Below are 14772 nucleotides of genomic sequence, written 5' to 3'. Positions count from 1 at the left end.
AACCTTTGTTTCAATTGCGACATCAGGTACACAGTCACACTTTGGGCACTTGGTCAAGTGTTTTAAGTGTGCATTTAAAATCTGTCGATCTCCACCCCAACTTCCGATTAAGATCAAATCGATCTCTGATCCAGAAGGCGAACTTCCATCATGAAAGCCGATGAGTCAAAGAACTTGGGATGCGAAGTGAACGCCTGCAAAAACCCCCAATTCTGGATGCATCAAGACCCAAGCGCCCAACTTTCAATCAGGCGGCAGTTAGTGAACCGGACAACGCGTTCCGTCATGACGCGTCATGGCAAAATATAAGTATTCGTCATGGTTTTGTATCGCGCCGCGGCAAATATTGGGTTCTCAAATAAACAGTCACCAAACTTCAACGGTATCAGTCCAATACGGTTTCAAGTATACGCAATCTGCATTTTCAGTTCCATTTGTCCTTCAAATTTATCGAGATTGTTGCATGAGCAATTAATCACATGCATGTTTCAAAGCAAGTCTTGTATTGAAGAACTACGCGAATTCGTGGTGGGATTGGTGATTCGGGTGTTGCTTGTACGCAGAGTGGCAGTAATAGGAGTGAAAAGTCTAGTCAAGGGAGTGTCATTGCCACCTTTCATTACACGTTTGGAACATCACACTGATAAAGTGGTCTACCTGACATTTTCCAGAATTTCCGGAACCATTCACGTTTTCTTTCGAAAATAAATGCTTTCGTCCACTCGTGGTCATAGGGTAACCACAAAAAGTTGTCTTTTACTCCATATATACCAGCCACATTATAAAATAGTTCTCCCTTCGTTATAACAAATTAGTATAGGCAGCGAGACCATCACTGTCTTTCCAAACCTTCATTCTCGTAAAGAATGCTTATGAGTTTAGGGAGTGGGTAATGGCGTTCCTTAGCAGCGGTTCGCTGGCCCATTTCCAAAAGTCATCGCTCATCAGATCATTAATAATTGGAATGGCGTGATATTGAACATACGGCCCACAGCCTTGTTAACAATGTCGTTATGTCGGTCTCTTAAATCGTGGTATTCCTGTTATGTAAGAACTATAAGATGTAGTAATTTAAGTTGAGGTATCCTAAATGACTGCGTGGGTCCCAGCTTTCATGGATTGAGCTCGGAGATACTGCCAGCATCCTCTCTGACGACCCAAACAGCTTTGGCTTTAGTTGATATTTCGTTGGTGTTGAGAGGCCTAGCTCTCACTCCAACTCCCATTTTGTCTGTATCTCATCTGTTCCCCCGATCATTCTTCTAGCTATTGCTGAAACTTTCGGGTGTGGTCACTAATTGTTTTGAGGGTGTTTGGGGTTTGGAGAGTGACTGTGATGGACATGCCAAGAACCAAACGCGAGGAGTTATGCCAGGAATCATGCTTTCATGCCACTATAGCAATTTATGTTAGCACAATTAAGTGAAGTGCGAGCAAGTGCTAGCACATTCCGAGCATAGCCATCCTCCCAAGCAGTCACCTCGGAATCTAGATTCGCACTCGACATTGCTGATGGCATTAATCAAGAACACTCTCAAGTCACACACAATGTGGTTTCAAATGTACACAATCATCTGTATTGGCTTACTTAATCCTTCTTTAGATCATATGTTTGCTTTACAACACCATCAGCCTTGATGATGTAGATATCCAAAAAGTCACCAGTATGGATATCACGCTCAGTAGCTGAAGTAAAGGCATCCTTGACCAACTTGAGTGCAGCTTCAAGGGGTAGGAATCCTTGTATATGAGTAGGTTGATGTTTGAATCCAACCTTTGGTGTGAAGAGTATTAAAAGGGTATGAGTATATCAGGCATGGATACCACGAATAAACGCAAATACACGTAAACACGTACCTGATTGTCAAGGAATGGTTGTATTAGGTTACCAGCAGAACCACTAGCATCCCATCCTACTCGTTCCATGTTTCCGACAGGATCATAAGTGAAGATGCAACCTTTTCCCTCGAGATCGACACCAGCTACAGCATTAAAGGTATAGTATGGGAAGAATCGTTTGCCGTACAAGATGGTGGATAGCATTTGAGCGAGTGCAGGTGGGCTCATTGGTTTTTCGTGTTGGTGTTTATACCACTACGAGGATTATAAGTATCAGCAATTTGAATAGACGATATGAATGCGGTATAGGTATGGTCTTCGAATGCTATACCTCAAGTCGTTGTTCCAATACTTTGACGAGTGTTCTTGCATCAGCAGCCATCCCAGTTGAGGCCAATACGGTTCCATTTGATCTGATTATTGATGAATGTAAGGTTGAATAATAATGCTTTAGATACTGATCTGCCAACAACAGACATACAGTTGGAATGTTTTGGGAACGTATCGAGCATTGATGGAATAGCCTTCACTCTGTCTTGTGTCTCCTGCAGCAATGCAATAATCTTCTCCAGCAATACATACAGTCGTTCTATGAGTAGAAATTATCAGAATTAGTAGGATATTGTCTCCTCATTGTGCTGTTCTTGAGACTCTGACAATATTTCAGATTTAAGCAATGACATGAATTCGGCTTACCCTCCATTGTCGGTGTAAGGAGAGAATGCAGCCTCAATTGGCAATGAGACAGGTCCTGCGCTTCTAGCTGCCAACATTATTGTAAGTTTGCTCCTTGTCGAATGGTCAAATGAATGGTTTGAATTATTGAAGATGACGCGTCAAGACAAGTGTTGCACTTGGTGGAAAAGGGAGTCGGTCATCGAATCCTGATATATTATAACCGCAAAATTTCGGAGTACGTGGTCTTGCCGAGCTCTGGCCGTGAAGAAAACGCGTGTGATGCGTCATTTAAGCATTTGGGTGTGTTATCAGACGTGTCAATTCTAAGTGAATGCTTGATGGGAGCGTTCACGATGTAATTCTAAATCTATTTATTATCATAATACAGCTAGCTTCTATCAGCAATTCTCTCTTTTCGCACTGCTCTCGTGAACGCGTCACCAACAGACACCAAACAAAACATCCCATCAACAAGCTATATACCATACACAGCAATATGGCATTTAAATTGAATCTGAGCTTCCTGGACAATCCTCGCCAGAGCATCCTCCAAGAATCAGGCAGTGCAGACAACTTCCAATTTGATGCTGCAAAACACTTTGAAATACCTCAATTCTCAATCCCTCCGGTCGCAAACGTACGTGTGGTAGATTTATAGTATGAGTCGATTATTTAGCTGTATATATCATGGAGTTATGCTGTTTCATTTGCTTCATCCTTGCCCACATTCACCAACATTCCCAAACACATCATCACTTTATTACAGCCTGTCGATTTCCTAAAATCTTATACAGATGAAGGAGCTGAACACCGCATCAACATGGTCCACGGTACTACTACGCTGGCTTTCAAATTCGCCGGTGGTGTCCTCGTAGCTGTCGATTCACGAGCTACTGGTGGTTCATACGTTGGTACGTATGTGTTATAGACGTTGGACCTTTGGTTGTCATTGCAGTCTGCTATCGTCATGCTTTTTTGGTCGTCAGCGCTGTTGCAACAAATTCATCAACCATTACAAACATCTCAACAAATCATCTCGCATAGCTTCTCAAACTGTACGAAAGATCATTGAAATCAATCCATACTTGTTGGGTACTATGGCTGGTGGTGCTGCTGATTGTTCTTTCTGGGAACGTGAATTGGGTAGACGGTGCCGGTACGTGTGCTGACATTCATCACCATATGCGTATAGTCGACTTTTGCCTTTTTTGGCGCTCCCATCCGCTCAGTCATACTCAAATCCAACAGATTATATGAACTGCGAAACAAGGAACGAATCTCTGTCGCTGCAGCTTCAAAGCTATTGAACAATATGGTCTACTCATACAAGGGCATGGGTCTCTCCATGGTATGTTGTTCAAGCAGAAAGAGATAGCCACAAACCATCTATGTCTTCATGAACCAATCTCACATCACGTTCCTCATTAGGGTACAATGGTCACTGGTTGGGACAAACAAGGTCCAGGCCTCTTCTACGTAGACTCTGATGGTCAACGAATGAAGGGTGACTTGTTTTCAGTCGGATCTGGTTCCACACATGCTTACGGTGTCCTAGACACTGTCTATGACTTCGACATGTCGACCGCTGAAGCTATTGACTTGGGCAAACGAGCCATTTATCATGCTACGTTCAGGGATGCTTATTCTGGTGGTATGGTCATGGGTGAGTAGTTAAGGAGAGACTGTTTGAAGTCTTGCTTGTCAGCCTCAAGTGGTGTTTTTTGTGCTGACAGCGATTTCTCCTCTTCTCTTTAGTGTATCATGTCAAGAGGGACGGATGGGAATACATTAGTCGAACAGATGTCACCGAGCTTCACTACGAGTACCAAGATGCACCTAAACCTAAACTCGTGTAGATTGATGTCTTTGAGAATTTAAGTTTTAAAGCAAATACACGCACCCCTTGTACACAGTATGCATGAAGTTTGGTCAAATGAGGCGGGTAGTGACAAGTCGGATGCATTTTGGAAAGGTCGTCGCCAAAGAAAAACCAGTCGCAAGGGTTGTGCATCAGTTTACTAGTCTATTTGCAACCACCAACGACAAGAATATCAAGATAATTCAACACTTGATATTTCTTGCATGACCTCTGGAGGAAATTAGTGTAATCTCTACGAGACCACGGAAGTTGAAACAAGTCGCTGAGGTCATTGCAAGTCTCTGTTCACAAACCAATGTCTTACTGGTTACTGGAATGGACTAGGTCTCTTCTACAAGTCTGGAGTCATGAAAGTAGCCTTGACGAAGCTACCCAAGGTGTTTCTTTTTACGTAAAAGGAGAGATTGAAGGGTGAAATGAGTTACAATGCCTGGAACAAATCTGCGTGCAACCAAACGCAAACCAAATGAGCATATCAATCCATTCCATCAGCCAGCTGCAACGCTTCGTTGGCACAGGTGCAGCAACCATATCAGTGTCACGAGGAGCATGTACCAATCGAGTAACAACTGATCCACATTTACCTATATTTGCAACACATTGATCCTATGGCCTCGTAAAGATGTTCCTAGCACCATTTTGAGGTTTGAACTGAAGCAGTACGAAAATACCACTGGCAAAAGTTCCATTAAAAGCTTTTCTAACTGAATCTATTGCACTGTGTAGCTAAAGACAAAAGTACCAAATCTCGTCCATATAGCTAGGCTTGATCTATCCAAAACCCAATATAATCAGATCAAAACTGTCCTCACAAATCCAAACTCAGGCCCGCACCATCAATGACACCTGCAGGTCCCAGCCTGAATAACATTTTGCTTTGCATTCGTGAAATTAAAGTTACAATTGGTTTGCGTGCCTGATGGCTTCCCAAGAATCGCAGATGAATCGCACGAAGTGGATCCACCGACATTGGTCAATGTGCAGAGGCAGCTGGCTGTGAGCAAGGTACAGTGGATTGTGTTAGTGGACACGGGACCGAATGTGACTGAGCAGGATTTGAGGCCTCCGAAAGCTGCGATATCAGTGTCTCCGTCTTGTGGAAAGCCTATTTGCGACAATACGGTCAGACATTCGTGAAGAAGAAGGGCGAACAATGTGGTGAGATTTTAAAAGGCGTGGCGTACCTGAAGCGAGAGCAGCCATGAGCAAGAGGACTAGAATGCTTTTGATGAATGCAGATTTCATGATTGATTTGAGGATGTGAGTGAAGTGTGTTTTTGTATGGATGGAATGAAGGGAGCAATGTCTGGATAAAGCATGGGGTTTTAAGGCTTGAGGAATGTCAAATTGTCTCGATGTTTCCACCCACGTGCTAGCGCGCGATGGCATTGACTTGTAACATGCATGTGTTCATCCTCAGATCTCCTTCAATCGTCACATACAAGGTTTTGGCAGCACCAATCAAATCATTGACACTTGGTATATAAGCAGTATCGAAACAAAGATGGCATCATGTAGCTACTTATTCGCATACTTGACGTGCGTCTTGATGTCCAATGGGCTGAATGTCAGAGACAAAGATTCTGGAAGGTGTAAAAGGGGTCATCAATTATTGATATAGCGTAGCGAAATTCTGAGCGAAATTCTGGAGAAAGAGAAAACAGACTGAAAGATTGCTACATCAATTTACTACTGTATTTGCAAAACACCACCACAAAACATCAAGTATTTGTTTACAACACTTAATATTTCTTTGATGATTTCTGGAGGAAATCAGTATATTCTCTACAGGACGGTGATAAAGGAGGTTGTTAGAATCAAGGTACCATCTGACATAACTAGGACCGGAAATTCTTACTGGAATGGACTCTTGGTGAAGAAGGTTTCACCCCACAAGTCTGGAGTCAAGAAGGAGTACGTGTTGGAGATGGCCATGAAGGTAGCCTTGACGAAGTTACCCAAGGTGTTGGTTTTACCTATACAATAATGAGATGTGCATGAGCAAATGCGTGAAATTCCTAGAAACTGTATCGTCTTCTTTTTGCGCGAATTCCAAACACAAAGCGAAAGACACGACTCGCAAATACTGCAAACTCACCCTTAGCTTGGGTATAACAATCCGTAACACCAGCCAACTGCAACAGCTTCTTTGGCACAGGTGCAGCGACAATACCAGTACCACGAGGAGCAGGCACCAATCGAGTAACGACTGATCCACATTTACCAGTAACTTTGGCAGGGACTGTATGTGGGTCACCTAGAATGGTACCCCAGTAACCACGACGGACTGGAATGACGGATAGTTTGGCCAAGATGATTGAACCACGGATGGCATTTGCGACTTCCTTGGAACATTTTACACCGAGACCGACGTGTCCTGCTCCGTCACCGATGACTACGAATGCCTGTTACGAAAAGAGGTTAGGGAGAGTTTTGCCTGAAGCGAAAAAAAAAACTCTGGATGGATGCAATCGCGATGATGTACACACCTTGAATCGAGTTCTTTGACCAGCACGGGTTTGCTTTTGTACAGGCATAACCTTCATAACTTCTTCCTTGAGTTTAGGCAAGAAGAAGTCGACAATTTGGTATTCCTTGATGGGTAGAGAGAAGAGGTAGAGTTCTTCAATCTTTTTGATTTTACCATCAGCCACCAATCGACCTAGTTTGGTGACTGGAGTCCATTTCTTGTCGTCTTCATCCTAATGCGATTGTAATGGGAGTTGTGAGAAACTTATTGATTGAAGCCACAAAAAAGGATGTGAAACTAGCAGGACTCTGTACGAAACAGACCGACAGCTTACTTTACGTCCACGACCTCGGCCACGGTCTCCACGACGGCCTCGATCACCTCGTCGACCACCGCGATCACCGCCACGGTCACCGCCTCGTCCTCGTCCGAAACCTCCACGACCTCGCTCGGCTGATGCAACGTCGGCCATTTGAGATATTGGTCTAGTAGAAAAGAAGATAAACTGTGAGCAGAGAGATGGGAATGCAATGTAGAAGTTGGTGAGCTTGAACTGAATTCTGGTGTGTGAATGTTTCCTGTCTTCCTTTCTTGCCGACAATGCGTGATTCCAAACAGAAACAGGTTCAGGTACAATCTTCACTGATGAAATGATCATAGCAGCGAATTCAACGTTCCGTCCTGTTTCGTGAAATGTCTTTGATCCTGACTGTTTGATCAACAGCAAATGTCTTCCAAAACTTCCCCAAAGAAGCTCGAATGAATTATTTCGAATCTGAAAGTTCACTGTAAAATGAATTCTCCTCCTTCCTCCTCTGCCTCATTGACCTTGACGTTCAAATACAGCTAACATCTATGTTTAGGCCAGAAATCATCGTATCCATCCATCACTGGACGGATTTAAACGGGGGAAACGACGTAGGGCATGTCATTGATGCAAGTCGATTCATCCTAATATGGTCTCATTTGGTTATGAGTCGAACTCACCTTTTATATGTGCTTGATGTTGAATCCTTTAGTGAAGGAGCTTTGATTTCGTAAGGGCTTACCTAATCGTGTGACTTGTTAAGAACTCAACTCCAGCCTCTTCGAACGCAGTTGTCCTATAAGAGACCAGGTCTATACAGTCTTGCCACTACCATTTTCTTGCTCAGTACGTATCGATTAACGCGTGTTTGCAGCTTGAACGCACATTCCATCACACCTTATCATACTGTAGCTTTTATCTCCTTTCAACTAACCAAACCACTACGTTCACCATACTTCAGCCCACTCACAATGCAAGCAATCCTCAAAACTCTCATCCAAACCCCATCCTCATTCACGCCATCTCTCGCTCACGATGCCACCAACTTGATTATGACGGGTCAAGCTACAGCTTCCCAAATAGGTGCCTTCCTAATCGCAATCAAGCTTACGAATCTAGAAACAAATCCAGCCATTGTGGCGGCTATTGCCAATGCTATGCGAGATGCTGCTCTGCGTATTGCGCAGGATGACAACTGGAATGTGTGTGATGTCGTCGGGACCGGTGGTGATGGCCAGGATACGTTCAATGTATCGACGGCGACGGGGATAGTGTGTGCTGGGGCGGGGTGTCGTGTTGCAAAGGTAGGTGTTTAACAGGGAGCAAAAAGCAGCTTGAACAACTCTACGGAAGACATGCTAACTCGTCTCGTTTGCTTCCATAGCATGGAAATCGAGCTGCTTCATCTAAATGCGGTTCAGCAGATGTACTGGAAGAAATGGGTGCTTCGCTACTATCCATAACGCCAGAATCTGTACCATCGCTCGTGAAAGAGGACGGAGGCTTTTGCTTTTTATTCGCACAAGCATTTCATCCTGCTATGAAGCATGTCGCTGCTGCTCGTAAGGAAATCGGTGTGAGGACTATCTTCAACTTGTAAGTTGGTTGTGGTGTGTACAAAGTGACCATTGTGGTACGATACCTGTTTTTTTGTCGTTAGACTTGGACCATTATCGAATCCCGCACGACCTAAACGGGTCGTAGTCGGAGTTGCGTCACAGGATTTTGGGAAGGCTATGGCTGAAGCGTTGGCATTAACGGGTGTGGAACGTGCGTGGGTTGTTAATGGAAGTGTAGATGGCACGAATACTGGTGGTCTTGATGAGGTAAAATGATGTTCTTAAACATCCCGTGAGTCAGTCATTCTATGCTGATTTTTTTCTCCTCCTAGTTGAGCCCAGCAGGTCCAACCCATGTATGGTCCCTCGAAAACAACAAAATTACCGAGTTCACCGTAACACCACTCGATTTCGGACTCGAAATCCACCCCTTATCATCAGTCGTTGGTGGCGACCGTGTACATAACGGGTCCATCATGAAAGACTTGCTGGCAGGTCGATTACCAGAAGGAAACCCCGTGCTTGATTTTGTATTGCTCAATTCAGCTGCCTTGTTGTTTGTTGATGGGAAGGCTGGGAGTTATAAAGAGGGTGTTGAGATGGCTAGGAGGTCGATACTTGAAGGGAAGGCTAAGAAGGCTTTGGATGCGTTTGTCTCTGCTACTGAGAAGCTGAAGGAGGACGCGTTGGCTGAGGCTGTGTCGAATTGAGATATGGAGAGGAGCTTAGAGTAGTAACTTAAAACATGGGTTCGCATAATATGGAACGTTGAACATTATCTTCGATCGCTTGTCTCTTTTTGTTCAAGGCACTTCGCTCGAAGAATACGAGTATAGGCAGAATTCAATTTCATAAATTAATTCACAATGTTTCATAATGTACAAGCTACTAGACCAAGGGCAACCCCTTCTTCTTTGTCATTCGAATATGTATAGCTGACGTGAATCTCTTTTTCGTTTCAGGTTCTTCGTCCTAGAATCAGAGATATCAGGGTGGTCAGATGAATTGACGATTCAATAAAAAGATAGTAGCATTATCCTAACACCTCATCGTCAGGCTCAATATCATCAAAACACGATACAGAGGAGATAGTGACATCTCTCTCATATACACCAGGAGTTTCTTCGTCTATTCGTAGAGCAATAGAAGCAGCTTTGGCAATCATAGCTCCCAGTCCGTGTATGTTTATGAAACCAATCCTAGAGCAGCAAAAAAGAGCAGACAATCCTGTGAGATGGATTAATACGATGGTAGATCGAATAAGCATCGTGCTCATCACGATCAATCATACTTTGGATTGTCTAGTACTTTACGAGCTCTCTTCAGCGCAGCAACAAAGTAGGTCTTTTTCGACACGTAAATGTCGGTTTCCAATGTTGCAGCTCGTTGCGGAGGTCGCCTTCTAACGTGACCAGGAGGTATATAGTCTATAAATAACGCGTCAGAAACAGCCTTTTGTTACCATTTCAATTGCTCTAGCTTACTGCTATTTGGTTTTGGTTTCTTGATTCTTGTTTCGCCATTTGCAAGCAATAAGCCATCATTATCATCAACCTTATTGTCTGACGGAGCTGTATCTGTCTTCTTACGCTTCATTACTTTGCGTTGACTGCTAGGAAATCAAATTCAAGGTGGCTATATTGGCATTCCAAGCTCCTTGTGACGAAAATGAGCTTTACGGTGACGGAAGTGAAGACGACTCCGTACGTGATCATAAACAGGCTTTATATACGGTAGCACATATACTCACGACATATTTCATTAGATTTGAGGGACAAAAGCCAGGAACATCGTAAGCTTCAAATATTCTAAACATTTGACAATCAGGCTCACTTTGACGACACCCATGGCAAACACTCATCGATTTTCTCTATAGTGGACTACGAAAGCGCGTCAAGGTCTTCCAGCAGCCTCACTATACTGAAAACTTTGTATGTTTTTGTACTTTGCGGACGTTGGCCTGCACGTGGAGCACAACCTTTCATCATGTGGAGATGGCGGATGTAGTGTGTTATGCGATTTCATTGCATGATCTGATCAATTACTCTCTGTGATAGATCCAAGCTATACTAGACGCCATCCCTGGCGGTGCTGAAGGCTCAACCCTCGTCGTTGGAGGTGATGGACGCTATTTCGGTCAAGAAGCTGTGCAAATCATCATCAAGTTGTCTGCTGCAAATAAGGTAAGAGTCGGTACAAACTTTGTGCTGTGAACTATTCTCTCTTTCGTCTCCTTTTTTTGCTCAACATCACGAGTCGACACGTAGGTTTGCAAACTGATTATCGGCCAAAGCGGAATCCTTTCAACTCCTGCTGCATCGAATTTGATCATCAAGAGGAAGGCTACTGGTGGTATATTGCTTACTGCATCGCATAATCCTGGTGGGCCTGAGAATGATTTTGGGATTAAGGTAAGAGCTGTCGTTGGTTGCTGTCATACGAAAGTAATTAATTCTTGGGTGTTTCATTCATAGTACAACATGTCCAATGGAGGTAGGATCATTTGTTGATATGGCCTGGCCTTGCGTCTTGTTTTGTTGGGTTTAGTCAAACACGGCATTCGCTTGATATTACTTCGAAACAACTAGGTCCTGCACCAGAAGGTGTCACAGACAAGATCTATGAATATACTGTCAAACTGGCTTCGTACAAGTCAGCAGATATACCTGAGGTGTGTTAGTCAACTACTGTCGCTCGCTCCTATTTTGCTCTCAACCCACTCATTCTTTCATCAATCCCACCAGGTCGACCTCTCAAAACTAGGCATCACAACCTTTCCTCCATCATTCGAAATCGAAATCGTCGACTCCGTCCATGACTACGTCATCCTCATGAAAGAAATCTTCGATTTCTCTCTCTTGAAATCATTCTTTTCGTCAAATCCAAAATTTAAGGTGCTTTTTGATTCCATGCATGGTGTTACTGGACCATACAATCGACGTATCTTGGTTGAGGAGTTGGGATTGCCTGAATCGTCGTCGATTAATACGGTGCCGTTGTTGGATTTTGGTGGAGGGCATCCGGATCCGAATTTGACTGTGAGTTATGTAAATGTAGTTTGTTGTGTTTTTTTTTGCCACGAAATCGTTGAATCATTGTTGCGTATTTATTGACCCTGTTCCTTTGCCTTTGTTAATAGTATGCTCATGAGTTGGTTGAACATGTTGAAGCAGGCAAAATTGATTTCGGAGCTGCTTCTGGTATGCATGATGCGCTGGCTCTGGAACCCTTTTTTGTTTCTCACTTGAAAGAATCTCTCGATGAGAGCTGTCTCCTCACATTCGTACCAAACTAATTTTCAATTCTAGATGGTGACGGTGATCGAAACATGATTATTGGATACAAGGTGAATTACTTGGAAGAACCAAAACTGCAACTTCAGTTCTACATTATGACTGACAAGCAACACCCAATTAGGCATTTGTGAATCCTTCCGACTCGGTGGCTGTTATTGCTGCTCGAGCACACGTCATTCCATACTTTGTGAAATCTGGTGTAAAGGGTCTAGCGAGATCCATGCCTACTTCTGCTGCTATCGATAGGTACTATTACACTAGTCAACGGCTTGTTTTTGCAGCTGCAGGAGATTTGTCTCTAATCCATTTACCTCCGTCATCATACAGAGTTGGCAAGAAGATGGGCGTGACTGTTTATGAGGTTCCAACTGGATGGAAGTTCTGTAAGCTCTTGCGGTTATGGTCATGGATATCGTCATCGAGGTGTGTTTAATCATCTTCTTTTGCTATTGTTAGTCGGTAACCTCATGGATGCTGGCAAATTGAGCATATGTGGTGAAGAGAGTTTTGGAACTGGTTCGGATCATATCAGAGGTACTGAGCTTGGAAGGTTGAATGTCATTGCAAATTCTTGATCTGACAGTTTGGTTTTGTTTTATTTAGAAAAGGATGGAGTGTGGGCTATTCTAGGTAAGTTTGCATCTTCAATGTCAAAAACACACAGCCACTTCTTACTTACAAGGTGTCACATGTAGCATGGTTATCAATCGTCGCAGACGCAAACTCCAAAAAGCCAGGATCTACACTAAATGACATCCTCAACGAACACTACTCAGAATACGGCCGGAACTATTTTTCACGTTACGATTACGAAGAAGTATCCAGTGAAGGTGCCAATACCCTCATGGGCTTGTTACGCAAGATGGCCTCATCAAAGTCTTTGGTTGGCCAGACATATCGTGGATACACAGTCGCTGATTGTGATGATTTCGCATATACGGATCCTGTTGATGGAAGTGTATCTACCAAGCAGGTATGTTACTGGTTTGATCTTTTTTGCCGCTATCATTTCTAACGTGAAACCTACTAGGGTATACGAGTCATTTTCTCCGATGATTCCCGAATTATCTACCGATTATCAGGAACTGGATCAAGTGGTGCTACTATTCGCATATACTTTGAGCGATACTCGAGTACGGAAACTGGGCTCGAGACTTCTGTTGCTGTGGGAGAGTTGGTTAAGGTTGCTTTGGAGATATCAAAGTTGGAGGAATTTACGGGAAGGACTACTCCAACTGTACGTGTAGATTATGGTTTGAGATGATCGCTCGTTGATTTTCTGTATTTAGGCTGACTTTTTTTGTGCTAGGTCATCACATAAGCGAGATCTGTATCAACAACAAAATGTAGAATTGGCATGTTTGAGAAATAACATCCAATAAATACGCACATCATCTACCCTGAAACCGTTGGATGTTATCAAGTTTGCGGATATGGACTGAAACGTGTACCGGAACCTTTGTCTTCTGTAGGGATACATGTCAGTTCAAAAAAAAGCGAGGCCAATCAATTGTTGCATTCAAGCTATACTACTTGCCATTCCTGGTTTCGCTGAAGATTGAAACTTGGTAGGTGGAGACGATGGATGCTATTACTTCAAGACGCTATTCAAATCACAATCAAATCGTCTGCCGCAGTCTATTACGGTTTACATTTACAGGATCTGGAGAATACGACGTGCAGCAGCAGTCAAACAAGTCAAAGACATCAGCTGCCACCCTTCAACAGCTGCAATCATTCAAGGTCAGCGTGGTGGTCCGAATGGCTTCACAGAATAACCGTGTTGGCTCCCCTGAGAATACCCATGATATACACATTTATCGTTCACGAAACGAATCATAACACAGACCGTCCTTGTATCATTAGGCTGTCTACTGAGTCCAAACCATAACGGTTGTAATGAGGCTACATGTTCTGTACTATGCATGGATATATCCAAGTCAATTGACGGATTCAAAAACGCCAGTTCTGCCAGGGTGAATGGCTCGTCACTTCCATGGATGATGAGACTAGATAGGTTTGGTATGTCTGGTAAGGCATTTACGACTCGTTTATTGCCTTCGTGGACACAGTCGAGTAGTTCGAGCTTTTTGATGTTTGTGAAGTGGACAAAGTCGTGAGCGTCGACGAATGCCTAAACACACAAAGTGAGGAACAGAAGTAGCCTGTGAGATTTTTGGCTGAAAATAGTGTCTTACGTGCTGGAGCTGTAAGGATGAGAGATAACACGAAAAGTACTGCAGCCATAGTGTCGTGTCATTCACGAATGTGAGCCACACTTGTAACCAGTCTAGCATAAATACCGTCCTGTGCAAGAGCAAGAGTCAATATAACAATTCAGAGTTCAGCTCCGAAAGAGTCGAGTTACTTCATATAGGATGGCAGAGTCGGTATCAAGCAGGTGCAATCCACCAAACCATTCTTCACCAGCAACGGAAGCATCCCAGCTTCAATACTCATAGTAGATCGTATAGATATCAATGCTGTTCGTACGCCTGTAACTGGTTGACCAGGAATGTGCTTTCTGATAACCAGCGATTCAGTTAACTCTAGACCACTGGTTTTCTGCAACGTGAGCAGGAGCACACTTCCTTCATCACGAATGCCGTTCTCGGTTCTAACAAAACCAGTATTCAATGGATTGGAACATTCAATAAAGATCTAAAGACGATTTCGTGACATGCTCACCGCCAGAAACGCGGTGAACTTCTGACATGCAGATTCACTCCACAGTAGACGGGCAA

General features: G+C 43.5%; 6 protein-coding genes across 6 annotated transcripts; 3 read left to right on the top strand and 3 right to left on the bottom strand.

Moving 5' to 3' along the window:
• Positions 1-1588: 1588 nt before the first annotated feature.
• On the bottom strand, positions 1589-2612 carry SmJEL517_g03440 (uncharacterized protein; the record flags this gene model as incomplete). The annotated part of the gene is made up of 5 exons (XM_031169368.1): positions 1589-1774; positions 1858-2094; positions 2171-2252; positions 2321-2428; positions 2536-2612. The coding sequence occupies 5 exons, from the start codon at positions 2610-2612 to the stop codon at positions 1589-1591; spliced, it is 690 nt and encodes a 229-aa protein (XP_031024624.1).
• A 401-nt stretch (positions 2613-3013) lies between these two features.
• SmJEL517_g03439 (uncharacterized protein) lies at positions 3014-4373 on the top strand (the record flags this gene model as incomplete). The annotated part of the gene is made up of 6 exons (XM_031169367.1): positions 3014-3154; positions 3284-3428; positions 3562-3673; positions 3766-3865; positions 3946-4180; positions 4273-4373. The coding sequence occupies 6 exons, from the start codon at positions 3014-3016 to the stop codon at positions 4371-4373; spliced, it is 834 nt and encodes a 277-aa protein (XP_031024688.1).
• A 1765-nt stretch (positions 4374-6138) lies between these two features.
• On the bottom strand, positions 6139-7338 carry SmJEL517_g03438 (uncharacterized protein; the record flags this gene model as incomplete). Its single annotated transcript, XM_031169366.1, has 5 exons — positions 6139-6181; positions 6255-6372; positions 6495-6801; positions 6886-7098; positions 7201-7338. 5 exons carry the CDS (start codon positions 7336-7338, stop codon positions 6139-6141), a joined length of 819 nt encoding a protein of 272 aa, XP_031024689.1.
• An 806-nt stretch (positions 7339-8144) lies between these two features.
• Positions 8145-9442, top strand: TRP4 (anthranilate phosphoribosyltransferase; the record flags this gene model as incomplete). Its single annotated transcript, XM_031169365.1, has 4 exons — positions 8145-8477; positions 8558-8769; positions 8834-8999; positions 9065-9442. The coding sequence occupies 4 exons, from the start codon at positions 8145-8147 to the stop codon at positions 9440-9442; spliced, it is 1089 nt and encodes a 362-aa protein (XP_031024684.1).
• A 178-nt stretch (positions 9443-9620) lies between these two features.
• Positions 9621-10328, bottom strand: SmJEL517_g03436 (uncharacterized protein; the record flags this gene model as incomplete). Its single annotated transcript, XM_031169364.1, has 4 exons — positions 9621-9704; positions 9778-9931; positions 10024-10159; positions 10217-10328. 4 exons carry the CDS (start codon positions 10326-10328, stop codon positions 9621-9623), a joined length of 486 nt encoding a protein of 161 aa, XP_031024685.1.
• A 72-nt stretch (positions 10329-10400) lies between these two features.
• Positions 10401-13349, top strand: SmJEL517_g03435 (phosphoglucosamine mutase; the record flags this gene model as incomplete). Its single annotated transcript, XM_031169363.1, has 16 exons — positions 10401-10435; positions 10498-10524; positions 10609-10663; positions 10790-10915; positions 11000-11143; positions 11207-11225; positions 11321-11403; positions 11477-11770; positions 11872-11932; positions 12041-12078; positions 12150-12411; positions 12485-12562; positions 12632-12658; positions 12724-13001; positions 13059-13265; positions 13338-13349. 16 exons carry the CDS (start codon positions 10401-10403, stop codon positions 13347-13349), a joined length of 1746 nt encoding a protein of 581 aa, XP_031024686.1.
• Between the last annotated feature and the right edge of the window lie 1423 nt (positions 13350-14772).

Source organism: Synchytrium microbalum, assembly GCF_006535985.1.
Source record: "Synchytrium microbalum strain JEL517 chromosome Unknown SmJEL517_scf0018, whole genome shotgun sequence".
In the NCBI taxonomy this organism is placed as follows: Eukaryota; Fungi; Chytridiomycota; class Chytridiomycetes; order Synchytriales; family Synchytriaceae; genus Synchytrium; species Synchytrium microbalum.
The sequence above is the reverse complement of the archived record's forward strand: the minus strand, read 5'-3'. Positions and strand labels throughout refer to the sequence as shown.